Genomic DNA, 13,364 nt, shown 5'->3' on the forward strand with positions numbered 1-13,364 from the left:
ACCTCCAACTCTTGCTCCCTCTGTAGTGCAAATTGTTTGAATGACTTGACAATAAGGCCAGCATTAGAGCAATCATAGACGAAAATGGAAGGACTGCCCATCCAAGTCTGCAGGTCATATATGGAGAGAGGAATATACTGAGTATAGTTCTGTAACAAGAAAAAAACCACACAGAGTTATAAAGAGACAGAAGCAACAGAACTTTCCTGGGTGAGATAATAAAATGCCCACCAAAAAAGATCCCAATTCTGAAAATCAAGCCTAGATTGAACATTGGCATACTAATCAATACAAATACCAATCAACATCTACTAATAATGAGGACTATGAACCCAACTCCAACACAAATGACAAGTAGATTTTATTGTGGTATTGCTTGAAACACTAAACCCTAAACTAAAATTCTAAAACTCAGCAGTGCTTTGATATGTGCTAACAACCCCAAAGTCCAATTTTATCTCAAATTTCTGCAGCACTGATAAAGGATGTGAACCAGCTGTCTTCAATTTAACATCAAACGTCTGCAACTGAAAACTCCACCAATAAATCAAGATTGATAATTAAGACTATGTGGCCCATCAGCAGCTACCCCATCTTAGTTTAACGAGATGCTTCATGATTTTATGACAGCCTTTAACTTCTGTGCAACTTTCAAAATTATCCACTAAAATTAAAACCAACAAACCCTGCCTTCAACAAAGTGAGGTACCAACAATTCAGTTTCTGTAGATATGAAGTATTTTGTTCCTTGCCTTCTACCTTAACACCCCCAGATAACTGGAGGCAAGAGCTTCTTCAAATCCAAGGAGGATCAAAAAACAGACATTTAAAATTAGCTGTGAAGGGCCACCCCCTAAACTAAGTAGCAGAACTGAAAATACAAACCAAAGCCGATTTCTGCCATTTAAGTCTGCAAAGAGTCACTACCAAGCAGACAGTGGCTGACTGCATAACCCTTCCCATCTGCAGCCAGAGGGCAACCTCCTCGTGTCCACCCAAAATCTCCCGTAAAAGCTGTGATGTTCCTATTAACATCAGCAGAATGATGGATGGGATCATAACTCCCATTTAAATTCAATAGACTTAAAATAGCTGTAATAAAACCAGTAAACTTTTACAAAAAACAGATTTTCAAGGACACGTATCAGCATATATAAAGGCAGAAGTGATCATAAACCATATGTTAGATAAGGTAGGAAATAGTAAGTCATTTCAAAATTCAGTTTTGCCCATATATAAAAGTTTAGGCTGCTTCATTAAAATTAATAGGAAAAACTGTTTATAAAAATCAAAGTTTTAGGGAGTTACGAGCTTTGCAAATTGTTGCAGGATGGAGCGATACATGAACAACTAACCCTTGGCCCAGACCTTTTTTAGGGACATCACTCAGTTCAAGCATATTCCAGCTGCAGTAAGTTACATATAAAAAAACCTGCTCTGACACATATAATGAACAAGATTTTATGGGCATGCATTGTTTTAACTTTATAATACATACTGCTACAGTCAAGATTGGATTATAGCTCTGATTAATACTGTGCTATTTCCAACCAGAATTTTATGTTCCAACTTTACGTGGAGGGGTCATATATAATTTATCAAATTTGCTAATGATATGTAAATGAGACAGTTTGAAGAAGAAAGGGGTGTTAAATAATAGTTTTCTAGCATGGTTGCTCAGAGTGATCTTTTGATGCTTGCTCATCTTGCCTCTGCCGTGCTGGGGCTGTGAGTATGAAAGAACCTGTCCATATGTTTTGTTTTCTCAGTATTGTCTTTGGTTTTTAGCAAGAAAGTTTCTGCTCGGTTAACACAGCTCCCGCCATCTCTCTGTGATTCTTTAAAGGAGTGACACAACAAACAACTAAACTAGAAACTGATTTTGAACAGATTTCACAACCAATTGCTTAACAAACAACTCATATTTAAAAAAACCCAAACACATTCTTCAGGTTTTGCAGAGAAGTTCCCCAGAACTTCAGAATTAACATGTTTGATTGATTTTTACCTTTTTGAAACCACATGGTGATTTTCTCAGAAAACAGTAGCAAGCAAAACTAGGAAGACTGCTGCTTATTAATACAGCAGCGCTCACAATAAATATACAAAAAGCATGTTGTTGCATCTTCAAATTCTCGCAAAACACCAGATAATGCCAAATTAACCTGTTCACACGGTCTGTCTCAACCCTTCCTTTGTACACCAATGCTGCACAGCAAGGCAGAGCAGGAAGCCTACAGTAAAATAACGTACAATTCCGTAAGTCAGTACTGGCTTGTAAGGCCCGTCAACAAGAGCAGCCAGTTAAAGCAAGCAGCCACGGCCACCTACAACAGCACGAAGAACTCCAGCTTCTGGCCCTTATTTGGTCAAATGGAGAATGTTCCAACAGAGCTGCGGACAGGATGAGTGATAAAAGGACTTGATACGAACAGAATGATAATGCACATTTTGTGTTTCGTATTCTCACATCAGCAGCAGAATTTGCTTCCGAAATGCACACATTTCACATCTTTCTGTACAACAATAAAGACATAACAGACCCAGGAAAATGGCATTTTCAAAATAATCGTTCTTTCCAAAGCATGGTGCAATTTCTCCTTCCGTTTCCTATCAAAGATGAAACACTGCTTGAAGAGTATTCTCTAGAGAGATTTCTGTAAAGCTAAAAAGCTTCCTCAGAAGGTTGCTGTGTTCAGCTTCTGTCCTGGGATTTCTGAACTTCACGGAATCCATCAGAAATCTCGGAAAATGAACCTTGTGGCAATGAACCTACAGGAATCCATCCACAGTTCTTTCTACAAATCTTATTATCTCTCTAACAGAAAGTGCTCAGGAACGTTTTGTTGAGCTGCAAAGCAAAAATTAACAAACTAAACCACTATAAATTCCCTGACATGCTGCCTTGGAGCAGCACTGCATTCACTGGGCAGCTATGATTAAAAGCTAGGGGAAAAAAAATTACAACTAAAAATACTTTCTGCCTCCCTTAATGCTGTCTCTGACCCCACGGAGTTACGGAGCTGGAGGAAGGGCATGGGGAAGAGGAGCAGGCACCTCACGCTGTGCTGCAAGGCAACGCAGCCAGAGACAGTCCTTGCTACAGTCTCCTTTTTTACAAAGTGTATATAGAAGGTCAGGTTTAAATTCCAGTAAAATTAATGCAGATGAGTATCCGCTTATTTATTTACTACTGTCCTCTTCAACTGTCAAGCTGGATTAAATATCAGAAGGAAAGGCCTGCTTCATAGGTGAACACTGAAAGGTGAAGGTAACCAGAGGTATTTATACTACAGCAAGCACAACTTGCCAAAATCTATAAAAGTTAAACTCGAGGAAAACCTGTCTGTAGGAGAGAGACAAGGCAGGCTTGGTTTTTAAATACCAAGCTGGTTTAGCTACTAGCTTTCCAAGCGCCTTATCCAAATCACACCACACTACTTCCCCTTTCACACGCTCCTCCGGCAGCATTTGAACCCTGTTAACTGAACAAAGTGGCCGAGATGTGCAGCTGAAGTGCATCATGCCATGTGCTACTTCCTGAAGGTTTTATCTTTTTAATCTACACATCAAAATATACCATCCTTCATCTCACCTGCATACGCTACTGCCACGCAAGGAAGTCTTCTTACAGTGCAGAGGTCAGCTGCAAATTCAGGGGTCTCCCCCCAGCAGGGCAGGGGGACAATGCTTGGGCAGCACCAACCCTGCCATCACGGAACCAGAGCAGGGGTACCCAGCTAGGTGTTCCTGGGATGCCTTCAAGAATACATCAGTCCATCTGCCAGGCCCTTTGTCAATTAATTCAATCAGCTACATAAGCAGACAGTTTTTCAGAGGAGCAGATAATAAAGCATATGAGAGAAGCATTCTCCTTATAATTACCATTTTAAAAACATCAGTTCAGACAGAGCACCAACTGTGCAAGGGCAGAGGTCTAAATTAATTTTAAAATAACAACTCCTGAGAAATTAAGGGGAAGATATTAATGAAGATCTAACACTATGAACTTTCTCCAGCATCATTACAATGTGCTCCTACACCACTGCCTCTGTTTGCTGTCTCCGATAGCTTGCTGGCACACGCTGGGAGATTTAAATAATCTGTGGTGCTACAGGAGAGATGCTCATGAACAGCCACGTCCTTTTCGCCCAGCCGCAGCATACCTCCTCCAACCCCAAACAAAGAATTGCTTGGGATATTCTGACAACACTGTGACACTCTTGGCACCACACGCTTCACAAAGAGCTGAAAGCCACCACCTCTCACAAAACACAAGTAACAAACCAACCTAAGTGTTGTGACAGCAGAAGCAGATTTCCAAAGATGGCTGGTTGTTACAGGGGGCATGGGTGAAAAAGAAAAATCTGAACAGGTACCAAGTCCTTCCAGGCTCTCCAATAGTCGCTACCAACAGCACTGCAAAGCTGCTTCACTTCTCCTCCCCTCCCAGGAAGCCGGCAGAGAGGAAGAGGCACTGGGTCTGCCAGCCTGCGCACCCCAGAAAGCTCTGGCAGCCCGTGCTGCGTGCAGGCTGGGCTGCAGGAGCGCAGGGAAGCGCCGGCTGCTCAAACGCAGTGGGAGAAGTCCTCTCTGCCACCACCTCCGTCATCAGCCCCGTAATGGCTGCACCCCAATTTTATGGGAGAAAAAAAAAGGGAAAGGAAGAATGAGCACCTACACACCGAGAACAAAAGCATATTGAAGTATTTGATAGACTCTTAAAATGCCATTGTTGTCTCCTCTCCTTGAAGTGAAACAGATGTCAACACCCCCTGTCTGCCCCCGCTGCCCCCTGCTCCCCTGCAGTCCCACACCAAACCCTCGCTCGAGCCTGATGAGCCTCACCAGAACCACATGCCCTGGGGAACAGGAGAAAGATACTCAACCTCACCCCACGGGAAGTCACCATAAATCCAAAAAAAATTCATTTGCTTTGCCAAACACAGGTCAGCCTGTATCCACAAGCAAGGCCTGTTTCATTCTTTTTGGCCTTTCACTGGGACGATCTCAAGGTCCCTTTCAGCTCTGCCTTCATGCTCTTATAACCAAGAATTCAAATGCATGCATGGGCATCTTAAATCTAATTTTAAAATGTCAGCACAGTCAAATTTCAGTACCTCTACTATTTCAATTCAAGAGGGCTATAATACGGAGTCTCATCAGGCCTTCTGCTTAGATGTGAGACTGAATTCCTTTGGACTGATTTCTAAACACTGCTGATCTTTTTTCCCCCTCCAGTATTTCCTTAAACTTAATCCTTTGCTTGAAAGAAAACTTCCACTCCTGATTGTTTCTTTCTTAAAAAAGCCAGTATTTGGTAACATGGTGCAAAAATTACTAAGTTTCAACTTTCCCCTTTTTTTGAAGTTGAAGAATTCAACTTCTGGGACAATTTTTTTTCCCCACTATCTGTAAGGTAAGTCAGAGACACCTCAGCTCCTAATGACCAGTAGCACCCACACCACGTTACCCCAGCTGATACTGCAGGCAAACTGGCAAATACCCAGTAAGCTCCTAATAACGCATCTGGCACAACGCACAACTTCTTCATTGAGCAGTAATTTCCTCTTCTTCCATGTGTAACACATTCTGCCCAGCATTCTTTCTGGCTTAATTATTACCCATTGGCTGTTAAGTAAGAAGAAGGTCACTCCTACTTATTTTTAAACACCAAATTCAGCATCAAAATTAATTAGTATTCAGACCAATTGTTTATTAGTCTGAATACTAATCAAGTCTCCAATACGTACCAGAATAAAGTGATGCCCTCTTGCACTTTCTCCCTTTCCCTTCCACTCTGCTCTTTCAAACTACCAGTGAACAATCATTCAATTATAAAAATAATACATGTGAAGTATGAGAAAAGAAGCTCAATAAGCCCCCCCCCCCAAAATAGGAGTGTATCCATAATAATGAATGCAAGTCTTATGTCAGCTGAATGTACTATTCAGCAGTATCTCTCAATTTCCTAAGACTCCATTCTAAATCAGTTACCCTTAAAAGACACTAAATAGCTTAACTAAAGGGAAAGCGAAGTACATTTAGGTCACACTTGGAATCACTCGAAGGGCACTGCATGTGATCTACATAGCTGTACAAACCATAGCTAAGCAGGAGTAACAAAAATCTTTTTAAAAAATAAAATATACCTATTATATTATACTCAGAGGCTCTTCAGTACTCTGCTGTGGAAGCAGAACTAGCCATATGGTTTATTGTCCTCATACAGTATCTCTAGGTAGTTTGATCAGTGACTGTTCAGAGTCAGTAGACAGTTGAAGCATAAACTTCATGGTAAGAACTTAATAATCAGTCAGTGACATACAGCAGCACAGGCAAGCCCGCTGGGGAGCCTCCCGACAGAGCTGGCATGCTACCTCTGAAAAGTAAACAAAGCAAGTGGAAGTAGCTAGCTTTTCAGTGTTTTGCAAATGAGCTTTAGTGCATCTGAGAGAAGACCCTCCTGCCCTGCTGGGAGGTGAGGGACAACCTCTTTGGTCTCAGAGAACTTCAAGAACATGAAGCAAGCAAGCAGCTGTCAGCAGGGAACCAAACAAATACCTGTGAACCCATTTTAAACCCTGAAAATACAGTTGTGCTCTAACAGAACACGTCAATAATTTACACAGCAGTGAAAAAGATTCAGCTGTTCAGCAGTGCTTCGCAAAGACGTTACCTTATTGAAGACCCAGATCTCCCCATTTACTGTTGGCCTGGGGACACCATGTCCGTTGTAGTGGAAAAGTACCCGCTCTTCCTTGGCATTTCGACGCAAAGATGTGCAGAGTTTCTTAACTTCATCCACCGTAGGATCAAGACTCTGCTTGTACCTTGCCTAGATAAAAGGTAAGACAATCATTTTAAGCATAGAAACAAATCTACTTAAGATGCAGGCACCTAGTTAAGTCAGAAGCATGTATATAAACGGGTTACTTCAGAAAAAGAAAACACAAAATATTTACTGTAGAGCTAAATAAACAAAATCTGTCTGGTGTGTGGGACTGCACATACACATACAGTAACAACTCAGGTTTGAGTGAGTTTATTGCATCTCTGAACTCCATTAGGTTTCACTCGGGGATTATTGACATTCTAAAAGCCTTAGGAAGGTCAAATATGTTTTCAACATTAGCCAGCCTCAAAAATTACCCCGCACAATTCTCTTGATCCTCAAATTCATAGCCTGTACATCTCCCACTGAACAAAATTCCTTCTTAACAACAGAAAATTGTATAAATCACATGTTCTGTAAACCTCAAATCTCATTCTGAAATGCCTCTCCCCTCCCATCAGGAAAAGGGACACAGCTCTTGCCTCAAGTCTTAAAAGGAACAAGAGTACCAGACCGAAGGCTAGGGAAGAAGTTCAGACAGCTGTCCCTTCATGGAGTGAGAATAGCAGCAGCCTCATTCTCTTCCTCAGCCCCAACTAGTTAGCTCCCCTTTTACTAATAAGACAGATATAAAAGAAACCTGCCCAACACACCAGCAAGCATGCTAAACCTAGATGGAGCCTTGCCTTTTCCAGATGGACCCACAGCAGATACAGTGAAAAATTTTACAGCAAAGAGCTTCTCTTCAAAAAGAAGCACCGCCAATTTCTTGCAGCTATACTACATTCACCACAGGCGTACTCATTTTCAGTAACGAGTTTACTTTGAACTTGTAGATCTCTCCATCCCAGCAACTCATCATCACTACTGGTTCCATCAGACCAGAACAGAAATGTAACTATGGGTCAACAGTTTTGTCTGCTCTTCACATGTAAGGGTCAGAGAGAAGACCGCACTAAATGTACAGCTGTTTTAAAAGTAAATACTAAAAGTAACACTAAAAGTAGACTTCCAGATACTAGATGACTACAGAAACCTACAGAATTACAGAAAAATTAATACATGTGCAAAAAGCGAGTACATGACAATTTCATTCAACATCCAGTGATAGACAAAAACGGGGAAAAATCAAAGCAAACTAGCATAACACTAACATACTTTAAGTTAACTTACTAACTATTAGCAGTTAAGATCAGGCACCAGGTTACCCAGACACTACTGCACCCCCCAGCCTAAAGAAGAGTTATGAATATAACTATATTTCATAACTTCACCTCAACCAGCTTACACTTTTAAGTAACACCACTATCAAGATAAAAGTGCACAAAAGTCCCAGGAATTTGATATTCACGCAGCTGGGTAAAAAGAAGGAAAGTTGATTGAGAGCCCTTGGCAACCAGCCCTTGCTTTAGAAAAATTTTATATTCAATATCATCACAGCTTTGGCTGTAGGTACTACATTATCATTCCTAGCTATACAACTCTACAAGCATATAAATCAGAGCACATTTCTGTGTTGGAGAAAAAAAGAAAACAAACCGTTAAACCCTCAATACTTTGAAAACATTTTTACTCCACTAAGTTCATGATGCCTATGTAGTAGCTAGTTTGTCATACTCAAACGTGCATTTTCTTGAAGGCCAAATAATAACAAAAAGTCTTTCAACTGTCCTTTGAAAGACAAAAGCCTGTTTCTTCCTCTCTTCTCCAGAACTGCAGAGAGAGACTGAGAATCCAGAATCACAAGGGCTTAAAAAAATTGAAGTCAATATATTGAAATAAAGAACCAAGTTTAAGAGCAGGACAACTGCATGCCTCTACAAATATCTGCTGTTGAAAGCCTGTTTACAAACTAGATTGAGGTCTCAGAAGTTTGGGCTTTTTAGGTTTTCTTCTATGACAGGCAAAGATAAGAAAGTCTTAAAATGACATAGTAAAAGAGGATGAAGCACTTCTATATAAAAATGGTTTGCTTATCTATGAAGCTTGAAAAACAGATATCATGCTGCTCAATTAACATTCAGCATCTCAAGCCAATAGGCAAGACAGATACAAGGAATGGCATCATTTACATGATTACAACAATGAAGCAAAGCAAGTGAAAAGGAGAAAAAAATATTAAGAAAGAACCAACGATCTGACACACTCATCCTTTTTGGGAACTTGCGCATTAAGTAAAGATAAGAGGCTATATTGATCTTAACACAGAACCCCCCACACCTTTTTCTCTCTCCTTTCAGTGTTGTTATGAAGGTGCTGATTTGCAAAAATGTGCACCGTAATTACATTCTGCCTGCTGGCATCTTTACAAGATACTATAACCAGAGTGGTTGGTAATTTTTTCAGCTCCTTTTTTTCAGAGGAGAACACACTCATCTGAACAATTCTCACGTCCTTTCAGCATAAATATTAAATACAACTCGCAATTAATGGAGGTGAACTCATACTCTAAAACTAAAGCATGTAGACCTAAAGATCCAAACTGTAAACATATCATTTGCACACTAAGAAACACAAGGCTGAGAAGAATAAAAAGGACAGAAGGGAGCCTGTAAATATGCCAACAGTCTTAGTCCTACCTGTAAGCTCAGGACTTTCAGGCATGTGTTTATTACACATCATTCATGCGCATATAAGAAACAGGCATCTGAGTAACAGACTAGACCAGGTGGTGTCTTTTTTTCTTCTTTCCCCCCTCGCTCCCCCTAAAAAGACTTTCTTCATTGGTATGCAAAAAACTCCAGGAAAGTAAATACAGTTGTTACAAGACATGTTGTGCATCTGACTGGGGTATGGGGAGTTAGTGGTGGGGGAAGAGGAGGAGCTTACTGGTTTATGTGATGTTCTGTGGGACAGAGTGTTATCTTTAATAACTGTTAAAAACCAATAAGGCCTCCTTCCAGAACAGAATTACAGAAACAGAAGGTCTTCAAGAAGGACATAGAGAAACAGCATAAAAACCTTGCTAAGCCATGGGCTGCCACTCCTACCCAGCAGCAGAAAGCACACTACTGATGACCAGCTCTACAGTGTCCCATCACGCTCATCACGGCTGACACCCAGATGAGCTGAAGTCCAGGAGGATTCACCAATTCAACAATTTTATCTTTCCTTTTACAGTATGAAGAAGCATTTTTTAAACACAGGTTTAGTTCTCATATGAGCTCTTTGCACTTTAGCATCACCACCCTTTTGATGAATAGTTTCCTTTCGTCACCCTCCTTTATTTTCTTCCATCATTGTTCATTTGTCTTCCCTGGCAGCACGCTGTATTCCTTCCCTTCCATTTCCAGACAGATCCTTTCAAGCAGCAGTTAGCACAAAAGGTAACAGAGCTCCTAACCGAAACCCTCAAAAGGTCTGCTGGGCTTAACCTCAGAAGCTTCTGTTGAAATCACACGGACACAAACAAGGCTTTATGTTTTGTTTTCCCTTTGGTTTCATGAGCTATTGACCAGTTTCGGATTGTTACTGCATCTGAAGACCATGCTGGCCTTCCCTGCCTTCTATTATGTGTTGATGACTGATATTTTATGGTGTTTGGCAAGAAGTCTGTGTTTCCTGATGCAATTATCAGACAAGACAATCTAGACTTCGATTCCTCTGCAGATGATGCCCAGCTGTATCTGTTGCTCCCAGCTGATGTTGCAATTGTAGCATTAGAACTGTCAAAAAAGCCTGACCAGAGCATGATGGACAAGCATGAAAGTGCTGATGGTGATGTCAGCTGGCTTTTTGGTGTGAATTTGATTTTCTGATCACCTCAGTGTCTCACTGAAGAGCTCCTGTCAAAAGCAGTAACTTTGTGGCAGCCTGACCCAGACCATCGTCATTATTCTGCTCACACAGGCAAAATTAAAAGTTTTGCTTGTTTATGTAATATTGCCACACATTTTATGAAATACACTCATTGGTTCATCCAACCTTTTTTCCTGTATACTTGTTTAAAAATACAGTTATTATGTTAATTTTAAGACATTTCAATTTTCAGTGTGCCAGAAACTTCTGGATTGACAAAACAGTGTATTGACAAACTTGCAGGAAACAGGAGGAGTTTCAGTCGACAAGAGTTCTGGCACCCAGAACAGGAAAAGAAAACAGTTTGGGGCTGAATACCAAATGTATTAGTCAGATGTTTTTGCTGTAGACATTAGCATTAACCATGCTTAACGCTGAAATGTAAAGTGAGACAGTTTTACTCTAAAGCAGTTATGCTGATTGCCTATTGACATGCTCCCTCAGAATTACTTTCCAAATTATTTCCAAATTTCCTATCACAATAAAATCAAAGCGATCAACTTTAATAGAGAAAATGGGGATTCTCTAAAGATGCAATCTATCAAAACCGTATCATCTTCTTCCTCAAGACAAGTGCAACATTCTGGCTATATGGTTTTGAAACTGTTACGAGGATCTATACCGGCTCAGTGTCATTGTCACCAGGATGAGTGAGCAAGGTCCAAGGGAGCCAGCAGTGCAGGGCTGGCACTACCGGTGTAACAAGCAGGGCTGGGAGAACAAACACCAGAGGAAAACAGTCAGTGGGCAAATAAAGCCGAGTTACAGCTGAATTAGTCAGCTCCTAACCCAGCCTCACCAGAGGGGCTGTGCTGGCGACACCAGGGCTCCAACACAAAAAGCAGCAGCAATAAAGCACAGACATTGTCCCATTTGTTTCAGGAGGGATTTCTTTCTTTCAAAGGATAAATAAAACACCCACATGATTACTGATTAGCAGGTGATAGCAGTAACCTCTCCAAGACAAGTCTGTCTGGAGGGGGAAAACCAATTCACTGTGTTCATCAACTTCTATCCCACTGGGAAATGTCAGTATGTATTGGCTACATAAAGTATTTCCCACAGTTCTGTGGATTTTGCGTTTAAATTACTGGCTGTGCTTTGGAAACATCACCTAATGACAGGTTTTTTCTTTTACTTCAAATGGGGCCAAAACATAACTCAACGGGGAAAAGTCAAAGTTACAGGCCCATTTCCCAGGCTATCACCAAGCGATGCTCAAAAGAGCAGGGGCTGCAGAGGCTCAGCAATTCTGTGACAAAGTGCTTTTGCTGTCATTCAAGACACCAGAACCTGACTCATTACCCGCCTTCCAAACGCTGGTGTGCTCAACCCTGCCAGATGCTGAGTTCAGGAAACTCACCTCAGGATTAGGTCCTATAAAAAGGAAGAAATGTGGAGTGCTAAAGGTGACAATTTGAGAATAAGTGATTTAAGTTGCTGATGTTGCTTAACCATTAATGGGCAATGGGGAGAAAAAGAGCTTTGGAAGCCGGGCCAGGTTTCCATCCTCGCTGGCGCTCAGCCCAGCAAGGTGACATATGCATGCTAGAGCCCTACAGCATTTTCATCAGGGAGATGAATTCTTCTCCTCTTAAAAAATCCAAGGATAAACCTATTTTCCCATTAAAGTTATAAAATTCAACTCTTGATCTTTTATATCCCTGCAGCCTGAGACCTCAGTCTTGGTTCCAGAAAGTCTCCACATGACAGACCACAGCATGTGTGCGATTCTATGCCAAAACAGCAACACCCAGCACAGCAGATATGGACTATATGAAAAATGTATCTGTTGGCATTCATAACCTTTGCTATTTACAAGTGATAATACTGCCCTCTTTTCATTCTGCATAACAAAAGCCTAAAGTCACTCACTAAAATACCTTACTAAGCCTGATGGGCACAGCTTCCATAAAAATAAATTCATACTTCACTACTTACAACTCATATTGGCACATATCCCCAAATTGCTTTCCCTAGTAACTTCATATGCTGAGGGGTGATGCTTTTGGTGAGTCCAGGCTGAAGGACATCACTATGCCAGTGATTTCCCCAGCTGCTACAAAGAGACATTAACTAGTGCGTACGGCTGCAAGGAAGGTAAAGAGGGAAAAATTGTGCTCATCTGAGTGGAGAAAAGGCATCATCTGCACAAGGTCAGGGGCTCACACTTAAAAGTTAAGAAATGGTCAGACATAACTTGGTTAAGCAGGATTTAAGGCCCTCAGACAGCATTTTGCAGATTAAGCTCTACAAGACTGACTGGAGTGGAGCCACAGGGCACCAGCAAGAAACGTCATGAGAGAAGTGGCTAGGGGATAAAATTATGCTGGCAAACAGCGTGGAACGGCTTGAAATTCACTGTGTAAGGACTGAGGAAGCTCTCCATGAAATCACAGGTCTGTTTCTGTTCATATCTGCCCTCCCCTCACTCCCACCTCTCTTTGAAGGGATCAAAACCACCCTTACCATCTGACACACTGTCAGGTAAAAGATTCCCCCAAACAGGAGCAGGTCTGCTCTTCTTGAGAGACTCACTGGCACTGCCGCTCCACTTAGCACCTGCAGGTATGTTCCAAATTCATCAACAGAAGAAATTACTCCAAAGTTCAGTATTTTATACTGGAACTGTCTTTTACATAAGAAGCAGCCACATGCATGATCCCACCTACAATCTACAATTAAGTTTTATTTTGCTGAATATTTGTTTTGTTTTGTTGTTACAACAGCT

General features: G+C 41.2%; 1 protein-coding gene across 4 annotated transcripts in view; it reads right to left on the reverse strand.

Annotated features, from left to right (window-relative positions):
* The window catches only part of RPTOR (regulatory associated protein of MTOR complex 1), a 159,271-nt gene that overhangs the window by 107,934 nt on the left and 37,973 nt on the right, over window positions 1-13,364 (reverse strand). For all 4 annotated transcript variants that reach the window (XM_055696299.1, XM_055696290.1, XM_055696314.1 and 1 more), the window contains 2 exons: window positions 6,680-6,838; window positions 3-149 (listed from right to left, as the gene is read on the reverse strand). In XM_055696299.1, coding sequence (XP_055552274.1) covers window positions 3-149; window positions 6,680-6,838 — 306 coding nt within the window. The remainder of the gene's footprint in view (window positions 1-2; window positions 150-6,679; window positions 6,839-13,364) is intronic.

The sequence above is a fragment of the Falco cherrug genome, chromosome 1, assembly GCF_023634085.1.
Source record: "Falco cherrug isolate bFalChe1 chromosome 1, bFalChe1.pri, whole genome shotgun sequence".
NCBI classification, from domain to species: domain Eukaryota; kingdom Metazoa; phylum Chordata; class Aves; order Falconiformes; family Falconidae; genus Falco; species Falco cherrug.